We start from the raw sequence: 22,394 nt of genomic DNA on the forward strand, positions 1-22,394 counted from the left end.
ACAGTAATTATCTAATCACCCAGTAAATGATGAAGTTGATAAGCCATGAACATTGCATACCTATTGGGCAAGCGATATTTTAGTGGGGACATCTGAAAACTGAAGTCTACCGGCTGACTGGGTAACTGGATTTCAAAATTTTTTTTCCTGCCCTGATAAGTGGGTAGCACTAATCTCACTGAGAAAATCTATTGACTGCGGGTGTACATCGGTCAACAAAACAACTGAGCTGCTGATGCAAAATGACAACAAAGTCCACCATATTGAGATAGAACTACAGTGCCTAAAGAGGAGCAATAAAATTGTCCAAAACGTCGCCTTTTAAAAACATTTTAACCTCGGAAAAGTCCCGTGGAGAACAAGTTTTACTTTATTTATTTTATATGTGAACATGAGAGGTTCTGAAAATTTCAGAAAAACTATTATTTTAAATCATAATATTTTTGTTTCCAATGTTGAACTACAGTTGAACCAAAAAGTGGAGAAAGCAGTGATGAAGATGAGGAAAAGATGGGAACAGGTAATTTTACTACCTTTATTGAAGAGTGATGCTTCACAGCTGTAGCTCTTAATAATATTATTCTGTTAGTTTTACTGATGGTGAGTGACTGGTGATGGTTATAGTTGTCTAAAGCAAGTTTGAACTGTTATAGTTGGTCCAAAGATTAAAGAAATGAGTCCTAGCACTAAGGAGAAGATCAGAGATGATGTCCATGATGCTATGGCAGAGGAAGAGGAAGGTAAACTACACAAAACTCATCTGAAAAATTATAAACAGAAAAGTAAATGAGAATTGCTGACAAAAATTGAATACCGTGTTGTGCTATACATGTATATACCAGCTTTAACGACAAATGTTGTGGTTTGTAGATCCCTCAAACAGCAGTTCACTTGTCTATATTGTGTTGTAGGGCATGAAGCTGCAAAGTTAATTACCGGTATTATCATTTTTTTTTTTTATTTGACTCCAAAAGCAGATTCTGGGGAGAAAGATAAGGAAGGCAAAGATCAAGATACTAACAAGGGAGACAAGCGAGACGAGGGTGAGGAAGCAAAAAATGAAAATGAAGCAGAAAGTGGAGCAAAATCAGAGGATACAGCATCGACAGAAAAAACAGCAGAAGAGAAGAATAAGGAAAAAGAAGGAGAGAGAGAAGGTGAAAAAGAGGAAAACAAGGGTAAAAAAGAGGTGCCTGTAGACAAAGAAGGAGGGGGAGAGGCCAAAGAAGGAGGAAAGGGGGCTGAAGGAGAAGGGAAAGAGGCTGAAGAAGGAGAGAAGAAAGGTGAAATAGAGGCAAAGGAGGGTGAAGAAGAGGAGGGCGAAGATGAGGCAATGGAGGAAGAAGAAGGGGAGGATGAAGAAGAAGGTAATGCAGATGATGATCAGGGAGAAGATAATGCCGAAGGCGCTGCTGCAGAGGGACAAGAGGTATATCCAAAAAAAGCATTTTGTATTGATTTTGATTTCCTTTGTATTGAGCTTGTCGCTACACGTGTGGGGTGTATTATTTAAATGGCTGAATAATTTTTGAATCAGGATGAGGATGCAGATGTTCCAACTATGCAGCTGGCCTGGGAATTTCTGGAACTGGCCCGCCTTATATTTTTAAGGTTTGCACTTACCTTATCATTTAGAAGACATTAAAAACTTTTATTACAGTTAAACAGAGGATAGGGCTAGATCTCACAAGCTAGAGTAAAATGTGAATGCAAAACAAATGTCTTTCTCTCAGAACTCTCATAAACAGGACTCCAGCCAGGAAGTACTACGATTATCAGTGTTTCGTGTGGTATATTGAAAAGGCAAACCTTTTAAAATAGCTCAATAATATTGATGCAGTTGTTTACATACAATCTTAGCCCCGCCCCCATAACAATATGGCTTATTGTAATATTTGCTGTACAACTACTCAACAAGTAGTTTTTAGAGAATGTTGGATGAATATTTTGAAACCAAAGGAATAGGGAATGTTTAATGAATATTCTCAAAGCTAAGGATATGCAACTCATAACTGGTTTCAAACATAGCTCTGTTAGGGATGGCAAATGGCACCTAGAAAATCATTGGTCAGAAACTTTTGATTTGATTTTGAAATCTCAGAATTTTTTGTGACGAGTCAAAAATTGTTGTTTTGTTGTATCAGATTTTATCAATCGTCAACCCTTCTCTCCACTGGTAATTATGCATTAGACAGCTGATAATAAAACTCTGTTCTGTTTTGGTAATTATTGTTTATTATTATTTGTCTGATAACCAGTGATTAAGGTTGTCTGGTGCATTTTTAGGCAAGACAGCAAAGAGTCTCAGTTGAACTTGGGAGAAGTTTACCTCAAACTTGGAGAAATTCAACTAGAGCAAGGTAACTGCTGTGACAAAATGGCCTTTTAATATTTGTTGTTCAATAATTTGAAAATATGATAATTTTATATATCTTACCCCCAAAAGGAATTTTGGCACTGGGGAACTGTTGTTCTGGGCAACCTGGAAAAATGTTAGGGGTAGGCAGGGGTTTAAATTAGGGCTGGACACCAGGCAATAGACCAATTTTGATATATTAGAATTCAGCCTAAAACAATAGACCTCAGTACAAGACTCTGGGGAATAACTACAGAGTTTGTGGGGTTTATTCCCCAGAGCCTCGTGCTGAGGTCTATTGGGTTAGGCTGAATTTTTATATATCGTTATTGGTCTATTGACTGGCTGTGGGGATGATTTGCCAGACTGACTTGACCATCTATCTAGGAATTTTTTTCTTCTAAAGAAGTCCAGTTAAAAAAGTTTTGCCTGAATGTGAAAACCGGTTACCTTCCCGCTGAAAATGCTTAATGAAATCCCTGGATGGGAGACCAACAATGTTACAACAAGTGGCTTTATGCTGGTTATGGGCTTACAAAGCACTTATAATAACTAACTCTCTCTTGGTAAAGGAAGGTAAAAGGTTAAGTCTGCATACGAGCCAAGTGACCCACCAGGGCAGAGCTTATCCTGGTTTCTGTAGCATGAAGTGACTACGAGTATTTCTACTGCCCCCTGGATGGGATGCTAGTCCATCCCAGGGTTACCCCCAGCATTAAGTTCGCCGATACCCATTTATACACCTGGGTGGAGAGAGCCACTGTGAGAGAAAAGTGTCTTGCCCAAGAACACAACACAATGTCCCTGGCCAGGGCTCGAACCCGGACTGCTCGATCCGGAAACGAGCGCACTGACCATGAGGCCACCGTGCCTCCCTCTGGTGAAGTGAAATGAGTTATTCAAGGCTCTACTGACCTTGGCAATGTTCTAGTAGTTAATGTTGTCTCTATACAGACAAGTAAGGATCTACTTTTTATCTTAACAAGCCTGTTTGGATTGACACTGGTAAACTGCTCACTAACTTATATATGTGGCCGACTTTTGATTCCAGAACAATTTGGGACAGCAGCAGAGGAGTTTCAAAAGTGTCTTGATCTTCAACTGAAGCATTTACAACCCGATGACAGACTTATCGCAGAAACGTATCCTTATTTACAATATTTGTTGATGTTACAATAGTAAACCGAGGAATATCCCTTGTCGTCTTCATCAGCTCCTTCTCCCAAGGTCCAGAACAGGGTGGGAAAAAGTGTACTTCCCAGCACTCTACATACACCCTCCATTTTGGTTAGCCATTCCCAATGACCATAACCAGTTGCAGGGTTATAGCTAAGAAATTGGTCTCCTGGCTAAGAGTTTCATTGAGCCACTCACCATTTTCGCAAGAGACCTGGAACAAAATTTTCATCCCCAATCTTGTGCAACATTTTGAATGCAGGGCTACCAAGCTTCGTGTTTACAAAATGGTGGATGCAGTATACAGAAAGAGAACACGCTAAACAAGTGCTCAAAACAAGATTTTATTTCAATTACTTGGTATAGTGGCACCGATACTCAAGGCAGTCATGAATTTTCCAAACTTTTCATTTGGATGGTTTGATATGGTTCAGATATTGAATCATTGCATGTTTGCAACCTACACTATTCATTGTGTTTTACCGAGTGATCCCCCAGCAAAATCCAGCTGGTGATCACCTCTTTCTCAGCCGGTGAATTTCGCTGGCAGCCGGCACTTAGTGACAACCCCTGTGATTGGTACTTCCTATCTGCTTTGACCCATAGTCATAATGCCTCTGTCCTCCCATACAGTGAAATCTTCTTTTCAAGCACAGCAGGTCATTGAGTTACTGCCAGTTTACTGACTGAGATTGTTTCCCATTTCTGTAGTCAAAGTATTTTGTCCACAGAGACTAGAAAATGGGAGAATAAATCCCAAACAAAACCCCAAACCTGGAGGGCTGGGCTCTCCTAAGGCCACTCTCTCTGTCATATTTGAAACAATTGGATGCGAAAATCCCAACTGGCACAGCTCTTGGAACCATCAACATGTGTAATCTTCACCACCACAATACCTTAAGTGCTCGAATGTTGATCGATACATGAGTCAGTTAACACTTGGTTGTATATTGACTGACACTTGATTGAGTGTTGATTGGGTGTTGATCGAGATGTTGATTGAGTGTCGACCTAGTGTCAACCAAGTATCAATCGAGATGTTGATCTAGATATTGATTGAGTGTTGATCGAAGGTCAATCAATAGTATCGATCGACACTCGACTGGGGATGCCTTTAGTACACGTGATCTGACATGTCTACATGGTTACTTTGTTACCTTGTTGCTAAAACATTGTCTCTGAGCCCTTCTTATAAGACTGTAAATTAACTGAGTACATTTCATAAAGTGCGTTCCTGAGAAGAACACAGTTTCCTTTGTTCAATACACTGTCAGAATTAAACCAGTGTGTTTTAGTAGAAATCACAATAATTTTATCCTTAACAGTGTCCAAAGAGCTTATAATATGGGTCTGGCTTACAGCTTACAACCAAATTACACCAAAGCAAAGGACTTCTTTAATCAAGCCTTAGATGTTATAAAACTCAGGACTGAAAAGTTAGAAGCTCGCATTGCAGAATGGGAGTCCAAGAGCAAAGGAAAAGGAAAAGCCACAGATGACAATCCATGTGTAGTGGATAGAAAAGAACTTGAAGAGTTGCAGAACGTGTATCCAGAAATCAAAGCTAGAGTAAGTTGGTTGGATCATGTGTACAAAGGCATCTGCAGTCGAGCGTCAATCGATACCCTCAATCAATACAAACAGTACAGTAGAATTAAGGGCCCCATTCACACTATAGTGGAGAAATATGAAAACGTATCAAATGTTTTCTGTCCACGCAGTGCTGGAGAAGTTTCAAAATGCAACAATCATGGCCATTTTGGATTTGTTTTTGAGAAAGACTTGTGCAGGGAAATCACATGATTATTGTGATTTGATTTTCTTTGAAAAGCTCTGTTTTCAAAATGTTTTCTGTCCACACTTGAAAGCAAGCCGGTATTTTCAAATTCCTCTGGTTTGAAGACCATGTGTGAAAAGTTCTATTTTCATGACAGATTAGTGTAGATGGTAGGCCTAACCGTAGAAATAAAGCTGTGACGTTGTCAAATTTCTCTGGTGGAATGTGTATGGGGCCTAAGTGTACAGAAAAAAGTCAAACATGAAAACAATACACTAAACTGAACTGAACTAAACTACACTGCAATGCTTCATATTACCTTAAAATAAGTAAATTTAAAGCAATTTATTATTTTCTCATTTCCAAATTACCTTTAACCTCTTGCTTATTTCTAGTTTTGGTACCCATCCTTTTATGTGCAAATGAGATTTCATTCACATGCAAGTTCAACTCATTTTGGGTCATGTGTACTAAAGGCATCCGCTGTGAAGTGTTGATTGTTACTCTTGACTGACATCCCGATCGATACTCGGTCAACACTGTATCAACACTTGATCAACAGTCGGTAGATAGTTGGCTGAGTGTCGAGCGACTCATATGAATCGATCAAAAATTAGTAGACTCTTAGCCAACTGTTGATGGAGATGTTGATGGAGTGCCAATCAAGTGTCAACTGAGGTGTTGATGGAGTGTCAATTGAGTATCGAGCGAGGTTATTGATCGACACTGGGCCGCAGATGCCTTTAGTACACATGATCTTTCATTTTCATACTATTGGTTGTGCACCAGGCCTCGCTTTGATAGAGAGGCTTAATTAAGGCAAATCTGAAATGGGCTATTAGTTTCCTTTTTTCCCTTATTGTGGACTTACAAATGAACAGTTGCTGAGAACTCCCTTTTGTTCCAGCTTAAAGTCAATAGGTGCATAATTTTGTGATAAAGTTCTCTGGTTCTTTGTTGCTGGTAGGTTGATGATGCTCAAGAGATGATGAATTCTGCTGGCACTCAGGTGAAATGCATTAGACATCATACATCAAACACGAAAGACTGTCTTTGACCACATTTCCAAACACCGAGAAGAGAGGTGAAAATACATGTAGTGGTGTATTTTTGACGAACATAGAGATGTTTGGAAATGTGATCAAACATGGTTGTGAGTGTTTGATATATGTCTTTCCAATAGAAACTAAATCTGAGGAGAAAATGGAGAAATAAAGTTGTAAAATCTCGGATATCCAAACACTGTCATGGTCATGAATTCTTTTCTTTAAGCTTGATGAATTATTAAATGCGTTTTTCAAGAGCAGTCACTACAACTCTGGATTTTTATTTTTTGAAGCCTGAATCAACTACAGAAGAGGGCTTTGGGTCAAGTGGACAAGGCAAAAGTGATGTGCCTGCAAGCACGGTAAGAAAATATTGATTTAATGCATGGTTGGTTTAGGATTTATTGGTTTGATACTTTCATGTTTTTGATTGACATAATATGACATTATGCTGTTTGTATCTTGTTTAGATACCAATTAAGCAACCTGCTACGATGATACCAGTCCGCAGAAAGGTCAGGAGAAATGCCTCTCAAAATGAAATTGGTTAACAAAAATTTAATGATTGTGATCAGAAGTCTACAGATTGCCCATCTTGTGAACTTCCATTGTTACCTAAGAAATCATCCTTTTTTAAAACAGTATATATATAATTATAAATCTCACTGCTCAAGGGGTGGCGAATGGTCCTTCAAAATCTCTGGGTCTCACAAAATTTTAGTCGAATTTCGTGAGTCTCACAGTCTCGTTTTTTTTTAGCAGTTACCGGTACATGCGTCTTGCAGTCTCGATTTTTATACAAAGCTGTCTAGGAGTATTGATTTTTCACAAGGCTAAGGGTCTCAAACTCTGGATTTGTTTACATGATCTGTTTTTATAAATGAAATCTTCTTGTCACTTGATATTGAATTTCAATGAAGCAACTTTCAAATTTCTGAGAAAAAGTTAATGCTAATTTCTCCTAAATTGTCTGAATTCCACAAAAAGCTACAAAACCTACCACAACGTCTATTTTAGTGCCAGAATTTCCAGTTCCAGCCAGCTCGAAGAAGCCGGCTAAAAGGCTGTACAAGCTCATTCTAGCTCTCAGCTAAATCTGGGGCTTGAATTTTAAGAGTCTGAACGTCTCACACTGGCACTCAAAACACTTTGAAGTCTCAGTCTCGCAATCTAATAAGTCAAAATGTCTCAGACTCGCAGATAAAAACACTCGTCTTGCTGTCTCACAAAGTCTCGCATTTACCATTCTTCATCCCTAACTGATAATTAGTGTGATGGCTACTAATGAATGCTCATAGCTTGTCATGCAATCTTTCCTCTAAGATGAGATTGTGTGACAAGCAAAAACAACACTAATGGAAATTATGCCCTACAAATACTTTGTATTCAGTCTGTTTTGGTCTTCCTGTTTGCCCTAGAGGAAGCCTGAAGAAGAGGGTGATAGTACTGTAGCTCAAAACACAGAAGCACCAGTTAAAAAGGCACGTAAGGAGGAGGACCCGCCGGCAGCTCCTGTTATTGCTGAAAATGGACATGTTCCAAATGGAGGTGTCACTTCCACGAAAGAAAGCTAGAAATGTTGTCATATTTTGTAAATAAAGTAACAAGATATTTGCAAACTAATGGTATGAAAAAAATATATATATATTACTTGAATAGGTGCCGTTACCTGAGTCCATCTCAGCTCTGCATTCAGTCTCTTCCTACCCAGCCTGGTAATCTCAAATTGGCTTGTGTGCTTGACGTCTGGTGCAATGTAGGAGTCTTCCCTCCCTCGCACCCCCCCCCCTCCCTCTCAGCCCACATATACACAGTGTCTTCTCAAGCAAGGCGATTTTTGTATGTTGTCTGCTGTAGCCCCTGCTATGTGCAGTGTCATAGTAAATGGTTTGAACCCAGGAGTATCAGTAGTGCGTATAGTGTGATTGTCCGGGTGACGGTAGTTCTGAAAAGAACTGTTGTTGGTGACTGATGTTTCGACAACCTTACTGACGTCAGTCACCAACAATAGTTCTCTTCAGAACTACCCTCACCCGGACGATCACATTATATGAACTATGTACAGTGAGATGTTAAGGGCCCATTAACTGATTCATGCACGCGCTCGCACGCGTTGCTAAGCAGGTGAAATTTCACTTCCGGTTACTTACGTCAGCCTGAGCACGGAAAATAAAAACAACTCAAAAACTTGCAAATTCACATACATTTAAGATGTTTTTCTTCGTGTTTCGCAAAATGCAAAGTGAAAAAAGTACAAGCAAAGACAAAATAAGAGGACAGAAAAACAAGAGCAAAAAAAAGAGAAAAACTAACTCCGTGTGGCTTTGTTTGATCTTGCCAAAGTGCGCTGGTAGTGTAAATTGCGCACGCGCTGATAGGGTGACTTCCAATAGATATCAGGCGCACTTCTGGTTTCTTTAAATGCTAAAGGAAATGCAGTTTTTCATTAAATCCAGCCTTTTTCAATGAATTTCGATTAAAGCCAATGTTGGCAACATAGCTATGCATTCCTTTTTTGAAACTATGTCTTTTTCAGAAAATTACGAATTTTTCAATATTTTGAAATGCTCTCAAAATCTGACAATTTAGAAATGAAACAAAATCGATGCATAGTATAATGAGGATTTAAATTAAAATATTAAATCAATGAAAAAAATCCCAAGAAAGTAATTTGCCTTGGAGCCTTTACATTTTTTCTGTATTAGTCACATGACCATGGGCGTGGCCTGATGACGTCACCACTAGTGTTACTGATAGTGAAAAAATTGAAACACATGAAATAACTGAACTAACTAAAAATGATGAGGTTATATGAGACTAAATTTTCCTTAGTAACGGCTTGAAAAGATCGGTTAATGGGCCCTTAAAGCACAATTCAGGGCTCAAAGAAAGTGCTGTCTGAGTATATTTCCTTCCAGGCAAGCAACTTTCCTTCCATTCTCACTTATCCGATGGACAAGGGCCCAGGCAATTCAAGTCACCTGGCGAGTAAACCTAAATATTAAACCACGCCTTGCCTAGAGCAAGGAAAAGTTGAGAGCTGTTTGTCCGAAATTTGGCCAAGCCTTGGAGGTGCCCCAATCCATTACTGCTTTGAATCTACGGCAAGTGGAAATTCCTCTTCTACACCTGTCTTCTCTTGAATAAAGAGAAATTTCACATGAACTCGGAAGTTTTAATTATCTTTGCCAAAGTAAGGTAGTGATTTTTTCTGTTCCAGGTGTTTTTACAAATTGTTTTTGGGACTTAAGATTTATCCAACAAAATTTTCCTTTTCGTGACTAGGGGCATGCTTGGGGGTAGTTTTTTAAGGTTTGCTTAAATTTATTCGACTTGTTCAAGTTAGGAAACATTTTCAACATGTTTTCACGATCTTTGGAAACCCCTTTGGATTGGAGAGGCAAAGTAGCCCTATAGTACCCACACTGTGTTCGTCACTCTTTTTTGTATGTTTTTGTTGGCTATTTTGGGGGGTTGACCCTGCACAAAACCTGACAAATACAAAAGGTGGTTATGTGTGCTCTAACAACTATCCAATAGAAGCATTGCAATTATGTAATTCGTGCATATTGTCAACCTCGTTTCCAGGGTCCTCTCTTGGAAGGAGGTTGGCATATTCTATGAGCATTGAACAAAAGATGTGCAGGGTAAAGAAACTTCCAACATAAATCTTAGCCTGTTTGTTTGCTTCTTTGGTGTTTGCTGGGCTTCTTTAAACCACTTCCCTCTATTTACGGTGGACAGAACCATTCTCTGCCAAGTTTGGCATTTATATGCTGGGGGTAACCCTGCAATGGGCTAGCACCCCATCCAGTGTGTTGTTGACTGCTACAGAAACCCAGGATAACCGTCAGTGGCATGAGAAACTGGACTTGGAGGTAGACAGGGGCTGGGGGGGGGGGGGGGTGCATAGGCTAAATGCTATCAACCCTGATTACTCAGGGTGAAGTCTAAAAGGCTGCAGGTATTGTCTATTCCTTATTTTCATTCATAACTTTCAATCCATAAAAAAGAAAAAAACAATTTCTAATGCCCCCTTTTAAGTTAAAATAGCATAAAATGGTCATGGTGGTCACACTAGAGTCTGATGTTGATTACGTAAAGCACCCTCTGAAACACAGCAAAAATGTCTAGTTCATTTAACTGTTTAAATTTTATTGCCCTGGATTAATATTCTAGATTATAAATAAACTTACAAGGCACATGTAACATTAGAACATTAGAACAATATTTTTTTTGGAACTTTAAGAAATAACCAAGAGGCATTTGAAACATGCAGTGACCAACAAGTATTGAATCTGAACATTGGTCATTTTGGATGAAAAACATTTTGGAAGACAAACTTACAAATACTCTGCACTGATTTTTCAAGCCGAGAATGTGTTTACAAATAAATAAATTTATTCTTGTCTAGCCTCTGTGAAAATCTGCTTCCAAGTATTTCTAAAGGTTCAATAAAGCAATTACAGAGATCTTTAATTTGCAGGCACAATCTTTATTGAATGTTAAATGATGAACACTGGGATGAAACGTAATTAGATATGACACATTCTTGTGTGTTCTAGAAATATGAATTTGCAAATTACATATATGTATAAATTACAAATAAAACATTTACATGCCTGCTTTTAAAAATTTTCTGCTAACTCTACTATAATCGAAGTTGTTTATATAAATAAAAAGGCTTTATGATGAAGTTCTAGAACAACACAAGGAACTAACAAGCAAAGAGATAACATCCAAAATGTCATCCCATCCATCAAGGGCCTGCTTGTTCCTCTCCAAGAATGTTTGATATATTAAAGTCACTGTTCTGTACACTTTTGGATAACTTAAGTACATAATAGTAAGTTATTAGACAGTCAATGAATCACTTTTCAGAAATCTGCAAATTCCTTTGCACACTTCTCTGAAGTGGATATGCGAAGGGGTTCTTCCTCATAATCATCAAAGTTGCTGGGATCTCCAGGGCCTTTACACTTGGGAATAAAAGGCGCTTCAACCTTAAACCAAGACAACATTGATATCCAGTTAATGCTTCAAAGTAAATGACAACAAAATCCTTTGAAAGTAAGATTTCTCACTACAAAACTGATACAAATTCTGAGTCCCTTGTACTATCCAGGGATGCAATAATGTTACAACACATTATTATCCAATTTTTGCTCCATTATCTGTCAAGTGGTCACTTACAGGAGGTTAAAGACAAAAAAAAGTTCAAACTTTTAGCTCTGAAAATGGTCGTGGTCGTTTATGAGAGGTGGTTGCTTACAAGAGGTTCTAAATATAGTGATTTGACGTGAAACCTTTAGGTATTTTGGAAAACTGGTTGCTGAGGAGAGGTGGTTGCTTACGAGGGGTGGTCGCAACAGGAGGTTTGACTGTGAACTTAGTTCAAGCCAAAAAACATTTCATGAGAGGATATGGATACTTTTTGTAACACCATCTTTGACCTGATCCAAGTCAGTTTTGTTAATTGCCAAATATACAATGTACAGATATCTGAAAAATTGTCAAAATTGACTATCAGTAGTTGCATTGTAAAAAGAATATGACATACTTTTCGTTGATAGATGGCTATCCAGTCTGTAGAGCTAAACCATTTATGACCTCGAATGTCTCCCACACCATTCTTGAGATTTCCATATCTCTTTGTGAGATCTACTTGCAAAAGGTTACGCAAGAGATCTTTCAGATCAGCGGTAAAATGTGAAGGGAAGCGCACCTGAAAAAACAAGGAATTCGACAAGAGATCACATTGTTAAGTCATACATGTACAGTAGACTTCAAAATGTCAGTGTTGGTTGTTACAGCTACGACTCTCAAAAGCCACTGCTCTCTTACCTTCCCGGATACAATCTTTTCATATATCTGTATTGGCTGATCAGCAAAGAAGGGTGGATATCCAGCAGCCATTTCATAGATGAGAACACCTAAAGCCCACCAATCGACAGCTTTGTTATAACCCTGCAAGAAAACACAACATTGTAATGTCAATGAAAACTGGCCATAACATCAAAGAAGTCTAATGTCACAACCTAAATGTAAAAGGACTAAGTCTGACTTTAACGGAACGGAGGAGTTTAATCTTTTTATCTAATCATATCTACCAGAGTTAAATTATTTATGCAGGTAGGCCTCTTTTGTTCATTGGGTAATTTAGCTGCGTTAACTTAAATATAGTTACATATACCTAGGCTTGTTTTAAAGGCACTGTCACATAATTCAATACACATTTTTTTCATACAGTCAATCCCTTAAAGTAGACAGACTTCACACCAAGATATGAATGGATTGGATTACAAGAGGCTCCTTTGTGGAAGGATAAAAATGCAACTTGTTCATGTGTGGTTAGGACCATATCCAACTATCCTGATTTCACTTAAGAGAGGCACCCCTCTTTCAGAAGGCTATCCCAAAAAGAGACAAGCTGTATTTAGTAGACCAGACACATCTTTAGCTGAACATAAAGATACACTGTAATGCAGATTTGATGCTGTTTACCTTACTAAGAATGATCTCAGGAGCAAGGTACTCTGGTGTTCCACATAAAGTCCATGTTCTTCCTTTGACTCGCTTAGCAAATCCAAAATCTGTCACCTGAAACGTGATATGTACCAGATGTTCATGTATTTTGCGAAGTATTAGCCTTCAGCTACTGAATATAAATGAGTGAAGCTCAAATATGAATACATAATTTATTTGTTACGGTTGTTTCTGTTTGTATGTTGTTGTTTTTTTACAACAACAGAGGAGGAAGATCTCAAAATATGCCTTGACTTGTTCAAAGTTGAAAATTCTTCATTTCCAGTACACAATTTGAATGGGTTTATCTTGTCAATTAGTTGTCTCAGTGGACCACTTTACAGTACAGTGTTTGGGCAAGTTGTTTTAAATTCACACTACAAAGTTGTTAATTGTCATAAAACTTACCACTTTAATTAAATAATCTTTGCTTACCTTTAAATATCCTTTCTCATCAATGAGAAGATTCTCTGGTTTCAGATCCCTGAGATAAAAGCAGATATATTTAAGCATTCAAGACTGGTACCAGCTTGAAATAATATCAAAATCAATAAAAAAAATTAAAGGTATGGGTAAACTATTATTTTAGTAATTAAACAATTTAATTCATGGATTATTTTTTAAATTAATTCATCAACTGATATCACCAAGATTGTCAACTGGGCATCCTGACTTTTAAAGTTGGATGCCTAAAGGGCTTCCAACAACTTTTCCTATAGAAGAGCCTGTATTTCTCTGATTACCTGTATATAAGGTCTAGGGAGTGTAAGTACTCAAAAGCCAACACAATCTGTGATGCATAGAATCTTGAATGAGTTTCACTGCAATGGAAATTACAAAAAGCATACTAAGCAACTGCTTGTGCTATAGACAAAATAGTTAGCCTTACACCTACATAAAAATTAATGAATAAAAACCAGGGTGATGGAAGCTTATAACAAGTTAAGGATCAAACACGACCTAAACACATCACCTCTGCAACACCAGTAAAGTTGTCTACCCCTAACTGAGGAATCAAGCCAACTGGGAGCTGGTCATGTTAGTTGGTAATAGACCCACAGAAGATGAAAATATGGAAGGAAAATGTATGAAATATTTCTTATATTCTGTCCTGTACAACAACAATTACCCTCAACAAGTGACTTATTTTACATGCTATGTGTGAAGTGATTAAAAATAAGCGCAAAGGACGAGTGATAAAATATTTGTCTTGAGGTCATGTCAGCAGAACTTGAAACTAATAAATCAGCTTCAACAGGCTATCACTGCTATTTACTACTATCAAAATTCTTATGGCAATGTCCCAAGAAGTGAAAATAATATGCACAGTCAGATACATTGTCTAATAGACCAACTATTTAGAACTATGAATAAATATCATCTTTACTCTTCATCTTATATATATTAGTAACTACTTTCTACAGTTGAACCCCACTATTTCAAACTCTCAGGGGAAACAAAAAATAGTTTGGAATGGCAGGAGTTCAAAAAGGCCAATAGTAAATGACTGAAGGTCAAATCCAAGGGAAATGGTTTTCAGTTCAAGATAATGGGGAATTTGAAACAACCGAATTTGATTTAGCACGGTCCAACTGTGTCCATAAACGTTTAAATGAATTGACAGACATCAATATTTCTAAGCAAAGATGGGGGGGAAAGTAGTGTAAAGCTTATTATTATAAGTCCTTTTGCATCCAAACTCAAAATATGCAGTTGAATCAATACATGCATGTAGCCTAAGGTAGGTCATTGGAGATTCCTGGGAGTAGGGGGAGTATGTCAAAAGACAACAATATTATTCTACAAGAAAGTGTGAAGCCAAAGTAGAATTTTGAAAGGGGTGGGAAGGGGGTTCAACCCAGAAAAACTTGCATGGTTCAAGGGCTATATTTTTTCCTCTGATTCCACAACATAATCTACATGCTAGTAACCCAAGCAAGAAAGGATAAGCAGAAATGAACAAGACTGCTAAAGTATTGGGGAGCAGACTTACACTTTACCCTTACATTTAAAAAAATCATTTCTAGTTACCTGAATCTTCCAATACGTCGTAGATGAGAGAACATTTCACCTCCCAGAACAAACTCCAGAACCATATACAAGTTGGAATTATCCTAATAATAAGAAATATTAAAATCATTTTCCTTGGTTCTGCTACAAAAAGACATCTTTATAATCAAATTCTTGAAGGATCATTTTTGTCCCCAGGTTCAGGGGTTATCTTATATGGGACATATAACAGCTAACCTAAAATTGAACCATTTTAAAAATGTACATTTTTTAAATGCACTTTCTATTTGTTATCAATGGGTACATTTCAGATTAACAAATACATAACCCTCCGTTTGATGCCTTCATCTACAGTTTCTAAAATTGAGTTCAAAGTTTGTGTCAGTTGGAATCCCATCTAACTAAACTAGTCAGTTATATTTTCTAGACAACAAAAGTTGCTTTTTTGTTAGGATCAATTCTTTGCTCTAAAAGGGGTGATGTATGTTAATACCCAAGACTCGCCAAGATGCCAAGACCTTCTCAATAACAAAAACTGTTAAAAGAATGTCTGATAAGAAAAGAGTACTTTCTGAAGTATAATAAACAGAGCAGTGTAAACAGTGGTATTTAGGTGTCCAATAGGTTAACTGTCCTTAAAGTTGTCACTTATCAAGGAGGAAAAAAAGTAACAAAATAGTATTGAGCAGATAGTTTACAACAAATCTAACAGTGTTCACAGTTAAAATAACTTCAATCCTATTTACAATATTCTCTAATGTCATTAACAATCCTTTCTGTCATTAGGTCAATATCATAACCAGATAAGTTTAACATATATTGAATTAGATTATAAATATACCTATCTTGTGTTGAAAATAAGCTACCTGTCTTAAGTTAAAATTTAATATGATGAAGTAAATACTGTGCTTACAGAGTCAAGCAAGTATATTTGAATGTTAGCTTACTGATCAAAGGAATTATTGGAACCAAAAGCAACCAACCTTAAAATGCCATTCCAGATTCACCAAGAAGGGGAAAGTGATGGCTTGCAAGATCCTTTTCTCGTTTAAAGTGTGCTCTACTTGTTTTAACTTCACAACCTTCAAGTTTGAAGCAAATCACCATTAAGTCTTACATGTTATTCAAATCAAGATGATTAATTTACTATAACACCTGTTACATTGTAAGATTGGTCCCCAAATCCTAATGTAATCATTCACTTCGAATGACCAACTATTGCAAACACAGCACAACAAGAATGTAGCAATTTTATGCTTGGAAACAGATGTGCAAAAAAAGCACGTCGATTTTATGCATTTGCCTTCGCTGTCTTAGTACGTGACGCGCAGATCTTCAAATTAACATTTGCGAATAAGTCGACGAACAGGTTGTTATTTACAACTTACACTGTGCATTTCACATTATTTTGAAATTCGTGAGCAACACAGAAATTATCGACTACAAAAATAAAGCAACAGGTAAACTAGTTACGACTAACCACGGCCAAGGAAGCAAACTGTGAGGAGACGATTTCCAACACAAAAATTCTCACGAAGCTAAAAAATAAAAACCTCCGCCAGTCATCGTCTTGAAAAACAATATATTCTTCGGCAACCCGACTCAATATATATTCAACAGAACAAAACCAAGATTACCTTTTGCTTGTCTAATATTTTCATTGCAAAATATCGTGAGCTACTCTTGTGTTGTACAAGCATAACACGACCAAATGATCCAGTTCCCAAGGTCTTCAGACGCTCGAAGTCCTCCAAACCAGCCGTATTCTGTATGCATCAAACAGACATGACATGAGCGACATCGCGAAAATCAATAAAGAAATTATACTTCCAAAGGTAAAGTAAGTTTCGGGTCGCCGATACGAAAATCTTGTAATCGTGTGCTTCCAACAAGCAGACTTAGAATCAAGCACCGTTGTTCGCAATACAATCTTTAAAGAACAGAGCACCGTTTAAAGTAATTTACAAGTCTCACCCAACAAAAGAGTGTACATGAAAAAGGTGAATATATTTTTAGTTGAAACCGAACGAAGATACGACTCTATAATTAACAAACGTACAAGAAAAATTCTCACCTGTGATGGATGCTCCCATTTTGAATTAAACTCTTCTTTTGCCTCGTTCAGGAACGCTCTTACTACGGGAAAGATAACAAAACAAAACATGAAGGTTTTTCGCTTGCATGAGTATAACAACAGATGCCCCCGCGAAATTTATTATACCATTTTCTGGGTCTCCTCTCTTCGTTGGAGCGTTGCCCATGTCTTAACGGGCAACCACTTATAGAAGATACTCTGAAGTTCTCGTTGCAGTAAAAAATATTGATACCCAGCACACAAATCTGCCTAAAATACTTGGATTCTAGTTCAGTATTTTCCACCGTAGCTGGTATCAAAGAGACAACCTCCCGGCCAAAGACAGACCTAGTGACGTTTTCCGTTTTCACAGCGACGCATTTTCATTGGTCGGTTAAAAACCAGACAATCGGAAACTACTAAATATGGAAATGTTCGGCAATCTCCAGCTGAACGAAACAGAAGCGGAGGAGAATTGCCAGACTGATTCTAGGAAGGTTCGAGTCTTATTTAAAGATAGAAGGTGAAAATAGTTAGTTTATATAACCGCTACTGAACTTCCTGCAGTTATTCAAAGTTAAAAAACTAAGCTTATGGTACATGAATCTAGCAAAATGCTATATGGCCTTACAAATTGACCAAAAAACATCAATAACATCAACATGTAAGCTTACTCAGATTAAGCTTAAGTTTATTGTGGCTTTTTTCTAAATGCAAATAACAAGAAAAAAAGACATTTTAATGTCAATGAACCTTGTATCTGGAAAATGTGCCCAGATTATTTCCATGAAAATATACCACTTTTTCTACAAAAATAAGTTCACACCCAAGCGAGGTGAACATTAATTTAATTTAGGAAATAGCCCAAAGAAAATATACATGACTGGTTTAAAATCGTATTTTCATAAGTCAATGGCAACACAGCACTAGGGTGAGTTGTTGACGTAATAATGGCGCAAACAAAGAGAATTTACATATTGACAATCAAAGTAAACAAGTTTTCTTTTTTTCATGGCAGAACTTTCTGAAAGTAATAGAAAACAATAGTCATGTTCTCCGTGTTTCTATCGAGTTTTAGTATAAGTCTACTAGTGTTCTACCATGAATGCCGTTCTCTGATTGGCTACACTACTCACTATCTATTCTACAGTGAGTAGTGTAACAGTCTACCCTTGTTAACAAAATGACGGCCACTTCTTGACGTTTTCAAAGTCGATTTACACTAAATAACTAGATTACAGTGCTGTATTCACTCTCGATTTCTATGCATAATAGAAATCTCGAGCTCATAAAATTATCCAATAATTGTTTAATAGAAACACTCGTGGAAGTTTAGGAGAACTTGAAAAAGCTGTGGAAACACTCGCCTGTTGACTCGTGTTCCCACAGCATTTCTCGTTCACTGAAACTTGCACTTGCGATTCTATTAAACAATTAGATTATGAGCTACAGATTTCTGTTGCATGATAGTTGACGAGGGCACAGCCCAAGTCAACTATCACGCATAGAAATTGAGACTAAATAATCTAGTTGTTTAGTGTAAATCTACTAGCCGTTCATAACTTTATCTACATCCTCTTCACAGAGACTTAAAAATGGAAAGAAGCGACCGTCAGTTTGTCATTAAGCACACACTGCTATATATAGGCTACTCACTATCTACAAGAGAATAGACAGTGAGTAGCATAGCCAATTAGCAAATGGCATTTGTTATGGAACGCTAGTAGATTTACACTAAAACTTGATAGAAACAAGGCACATGTAAACACTTTCTATTTCGTAATTAATTGGTCATATGATGCCATCTTGTACAGTCAACAACCACCTTGTGGACACTCCTTATTACATTTTTTAGAAGCATCCAGAACCTCAGTTTTTAATAATTTAAATGTGCTAGGAAAATCTACTGTGGATTTAGCAAAAACAGCCCATGCTATTGTGGCCTTGCCCTGTCAAAGAGGTCCAGCAGATATCTAGAATTGTACATACGAAGGTCCCAATAAATCTGGGGTTTATTCACAAATCACAAAGAAAAAATATAAAGTTTAAATCAACTGTGGAATAAACTGGACAAATAATTCATAACCATTAAACGTAAGAGCCTCAATCACACTTCACAACAATAAAATAACCCACCCAAATGAAACATCCTGCAAATACAATGTAAGGAACCACTTCTATAGTAGGAGTCGACTTTGCAAAATATATTTGCTAAACAATACTTCAAATACGACCCATTTAGTTTTGACTGGAGTTTTTCATATGTATATTTTTGCGATAAGGTACATAACATTCTCTGGAATATACTGGAAAAATCAGTAACAAGGATATTTGTCTATAATTTCCAAATTGGAACCAGTCTATTTTTATGATCAACAAGATAATTATTAAACTTTGAGCATACTGTTGCATTCAGTTATGGAACCTATCATCTTGATTTTATTTCTGTCCGTCTTCTACAAGAAGTTAGTTTTATAAAGCATTTTTGTAGATGTGTACTAATTCCACTCAATTTACATTATCTAACGCTATGAATACAGGGGCGTAGCTAGGGTGATCCTGGGGTGCCCATGACCCCCCTTTTCTAAACCTTTTTAAGCAAACAGCCTACAGCAGGTGGTGAGAACGACATGAAAATCTGGTCAGTACCCTCTTTGACACCGTGTGACCTCCCCCGTTGAAAAATCCTGGCTACGCCCCTGGAATGTAGTATTAGTCTGTTTATTAAATAAAAATTTGGAAGCTGAGTTGACACAGAACTAGCAGGTACTGATAGGGTAAGCTGGAAAATAACATGTCTAAGGCAACCTGACTCTACCACCAATATACAGCGAGAAAGAAAATAAGTGAGGATTGCCCCACTCAAAAGTGAGAGACTTTTTGAAAGGTCTCTGACCAAAACCATATCGCATTTCTCATCTCTGCATACTGTCATTCAATAGCAATCAATAATATTACTATCAAAATGAACCAATCATACGGTATTGAACCACATTCCGGTATACCAAAGCAAGCTTCACAGTTGCCTGATACTCCTCCCCCTTTATTTTCTCAGTGTTTTGCGCTGTTCCTCAACTGACTGAAACCCTTGAACAGACTAACCCAAAAGTTCCATCGATACTGATTATGCAATCCTACAGAGATTTGTGTAGTATGTAGAGTCATGGATTGATTGATATTTTGCATTATGATTATGAGCAAGGAAAAATTTTTCTTTGCAGTCAACAATCTTAATATTTAGAAGCATTAGGTGCTTGCAATTGAAACCTTTGTTTCTTTGTGGAGATCCACAGTAAAATCCTTCCCCCTGTATCTCCCAGGGGTTTAATTAAACTATGTGAAGTTGAACCAGATATTTCAAAAAGAACAGGGTGCAACCACCTCCCCACCCCCACCCTCGACTCCACCCCTGGTCAAAGAAACGCCAATATTACTGCTTGCTTAGCAACAATGTACGCAGAGGTCAAGGTACACGCACGAAAGAGTAACAATTCATGCAGAGTTATCTATTCGATCGACATTGGTAAAATAACTGAGTAAATTTTACCGACTGGATCGTGTTACAATGAAGAAGAAAATCTTCTCCAAATCAATCAACAGCCGTCAGAGATATTAAAAACGTTTTAGAACAATACCTAAACTTCGAAGACCCCCTTATGTAAACGCTAGAATGGTATTGACAGATTAGATTTCGCTAAATTGGCTTTCTGAATTCAAAATTAACTTTTAGTTACTGGTAAATGACTCGTGAGTTACGTTTGGTCACTTTAAAATGACCTTTCAGCTTTGTAATTAAGAAGCCATTACAGAATCCCTACAGCGAAAGGTCACAAATAAACACAAAAGAACCTTAAGTATATTTATTGTTTCGATACAGACTTTTCTGAAGTGGAGTAAAGACTTCTTTTCAGCTAAACTTCTTAAATCGAATACCGATCTAACGCAGAGAATAGAAACATAGTTCGACACAGACAAAGCGCCTGTAAATAAAAAGAATATTTGCGTGGCAAAACTGCATTGACGTCAAATGGTCGAGGGCACTTTAGGAATGCCGCTCTATGTTTACAAGTGACTTTGGTTGATAAATCGAATTCCATCGAATAACTCAGTTATTTATCGAGTTGTTACATAAACGCCTGCCGTGGCTACAGAATTGACAGCTCTTTCCACAGTGTAGACTACAATATCAACACGATAAAACACAAAGAACTTACTTATGTCATTCTTTGCTGCTTTCTTCGCTAACGGCATGGCACTTACAAATCAAGATTAAACGCTGCAGGAATCCAAGGCAGATTTCTTCAATTGTACCGGCTGCAGATGGAATGTGGAGACAAAATTGTAAAGTAGCGAACTATTGAAGAACTCAAACACCCGAAAGGGCAACCTTTTTGCCCAAAACGTTTGCACCATGCTTTATGGCCCGAGGGATCTTCTGTTTTGTCAGTGACACAGCAAGCTATTTATACACTTTATAAATATTCGCTCGACGTTTGATTTGATCTTTTTTACCTGTTCTGCGGTTATCAGCACAACTATGGTGATATTTCCCTCTTCGTTAAGTGCCCGCTGTTTTCAAATATGGCACAGCTGTCTGGATCAAGGAGCGAAGTGAACTTGCGAGAGGTACTATCGATCGACGGGATGGGATCTCGATTATGCCGAAGTCCCTGGAGGCCAAAACTAGTTTGTTATTCGGAGCAGAAGGGGAGGAGCCTTTTTCATCAATCACTAATTTATGTATCCTTCTGTTTATTTTTTCACCGCGTAAATCTGCATAGCTTTAACGCTCTCGTACGTGGAGCTATTTGTCGATATACTATTTACTTTTGTCCAAACCCTTGTTTCATATTTGGTCGAGTCTGAAACTCTCTTTCCAAGTACTCGACAAAAAAGCTGCTACAAAATTCTACGGACAAGTGTAATATTTTATTTGACTTGCATGCTGATAACGTTATTTAACACATTTGTTATTTTGTGGAACAGGAGTTGACCTTTTGTTGCTATGGCAATATACAACAAATCTCTCTATTCATTACAAATTGGGTAAGGAATAAATACAATCATGTTACAAATTAATTTTAAAGCCCGGAAGCGACTGTTTGTCTAACACGCGTTTCATTTTACTCTGTAACCATTAGAACCGAAAACCTTACAAAGAAAACGTATTAGAAATAAATTCACAAATATTGACTGTGTGCTGTCTAGCAAGGGAAATAATTCAAGTTAATTAGTGATAATCATAGTTCATCAAAATTTTCTCCAAACAATCTTTTAGTTTCATTTTATTTCAATTTATCAAAAAGAGTGCTTTCATTCACAACTTCTTTGAATTTTCAAACTTTGGAAAAAAGATCCATGAGCAAATTGATCCCACAATCTAGTGATCCTTTTCAATGATCTTGTTTGTTTTAAATTTTAATCTTACAA

General features: G+C 37.3%; 2 protein-coding genes across 3 annotated transcripts in view; one reads left to right on the top strand and one right to left on the bottom strand.

Moving 5' to 3' along the window:
- Nucleotides 1-7,966, top strand: part of LOC145467348 (protein HGV2-like) — an 11,026-nt gene extending 3,060 nt beyond the window's left edge. Inside the window, exons 5-15 of the mRNA XM_081450899.1 lie at nt 467-520; nt 654-740; nt 975-1,429; nt 1,538-1,611; nt 2,287-2,360; nt 3,408-3,498; nt 4,867-5,101; nt 6,277-6,318; nt 6,649-6,717; nt 6,826-6,870; nt 7,774-7,966. Coding sequence (XP_081307025.1) covers nt 467-520; nt 654-740; nt 975-1,429; nt 1,538-1,611; nt 2,287-2,360; nt 3,408-3,498; nt 4,867-5,101; nt 6,277-6,318; nt 6,649-6,717; nt 6,826-6,870; nt 7,774-7,929 — 1,382 coding nt within the window. The 3' untranslated portion in view covers nt 7,930-7,966. The remainder of the gene's footprint in view (nt 1-466; nt 521-653; nt 741-974; nt 1,430-1,537; nt 1,612-2,286; nt 2,361-3,407; nt 3,499-4,866; nt 5,102-6,276; nt 6,319-6,648; nt 6,718-6,825; nt 6,871-7,773) is intronic.
- A 2,527-nt stretch (nt 7,967-10,493) lies between these two features.
- LOC145467393 (cAMP-dependent protein kinase catalytic subunit alpha-like) lies at nt 10,494-21,560 on the bottom strand. Of its 2 annotated transcripts, XM_081450951.1 has the most exons (12): nt 21,477-21,560; nt 21,179-21,278; nt 16,965-17,026; nt 16,528-16,656; nt 15,874-15,972; nt 14,912-14,994; nt 13,624-13,701; nt 13,316-13,364; nt 12,860-12,955; nt 12,200-12,322; nt 11,916-12,080; nt 10,494-11,358 (listed from the first exon to the last, which is right to left on the bottom strand). In XM_081450951.1, exons 2-12 carry the CDS (start codon nt 21,213-21,215, stop codon nt 11,233-11,235), a joined length of 1,047 nt encoding a protein of 348 aa, XP_081307077.1. In that variant the 5' UTR covers nt 21,216-21,278; nt 21,477-21,560; the 3' UTR covers nt 10,494-11,232. The 2 variants fall into 2 exon arrangements, with proteins under 2 accessions (XP_081307077.1, XP_081307076.1); XM_081450950.1 differs by lacking the exons at nt 21,179-21,278; nt 21,477-21,560 and adding an exon at nt 17,112-21,151.
- Between the last annotated feature and the right edge of the window lie 834 nt (nt 21,561-22,394).

This window comes from Orbicella franksi, chromosome 14, assembly GCF_964199315.1.
Source record: "Orbicella franksi chromosome 14, jaOrbFran1.1, whole genome shotgun sequence".
NCBI lineage: Eukaryota > Metazoa > Cnidaria > Anthozoa > Scleractinia > Merulinidae > Orbicella > Orbicella franksi.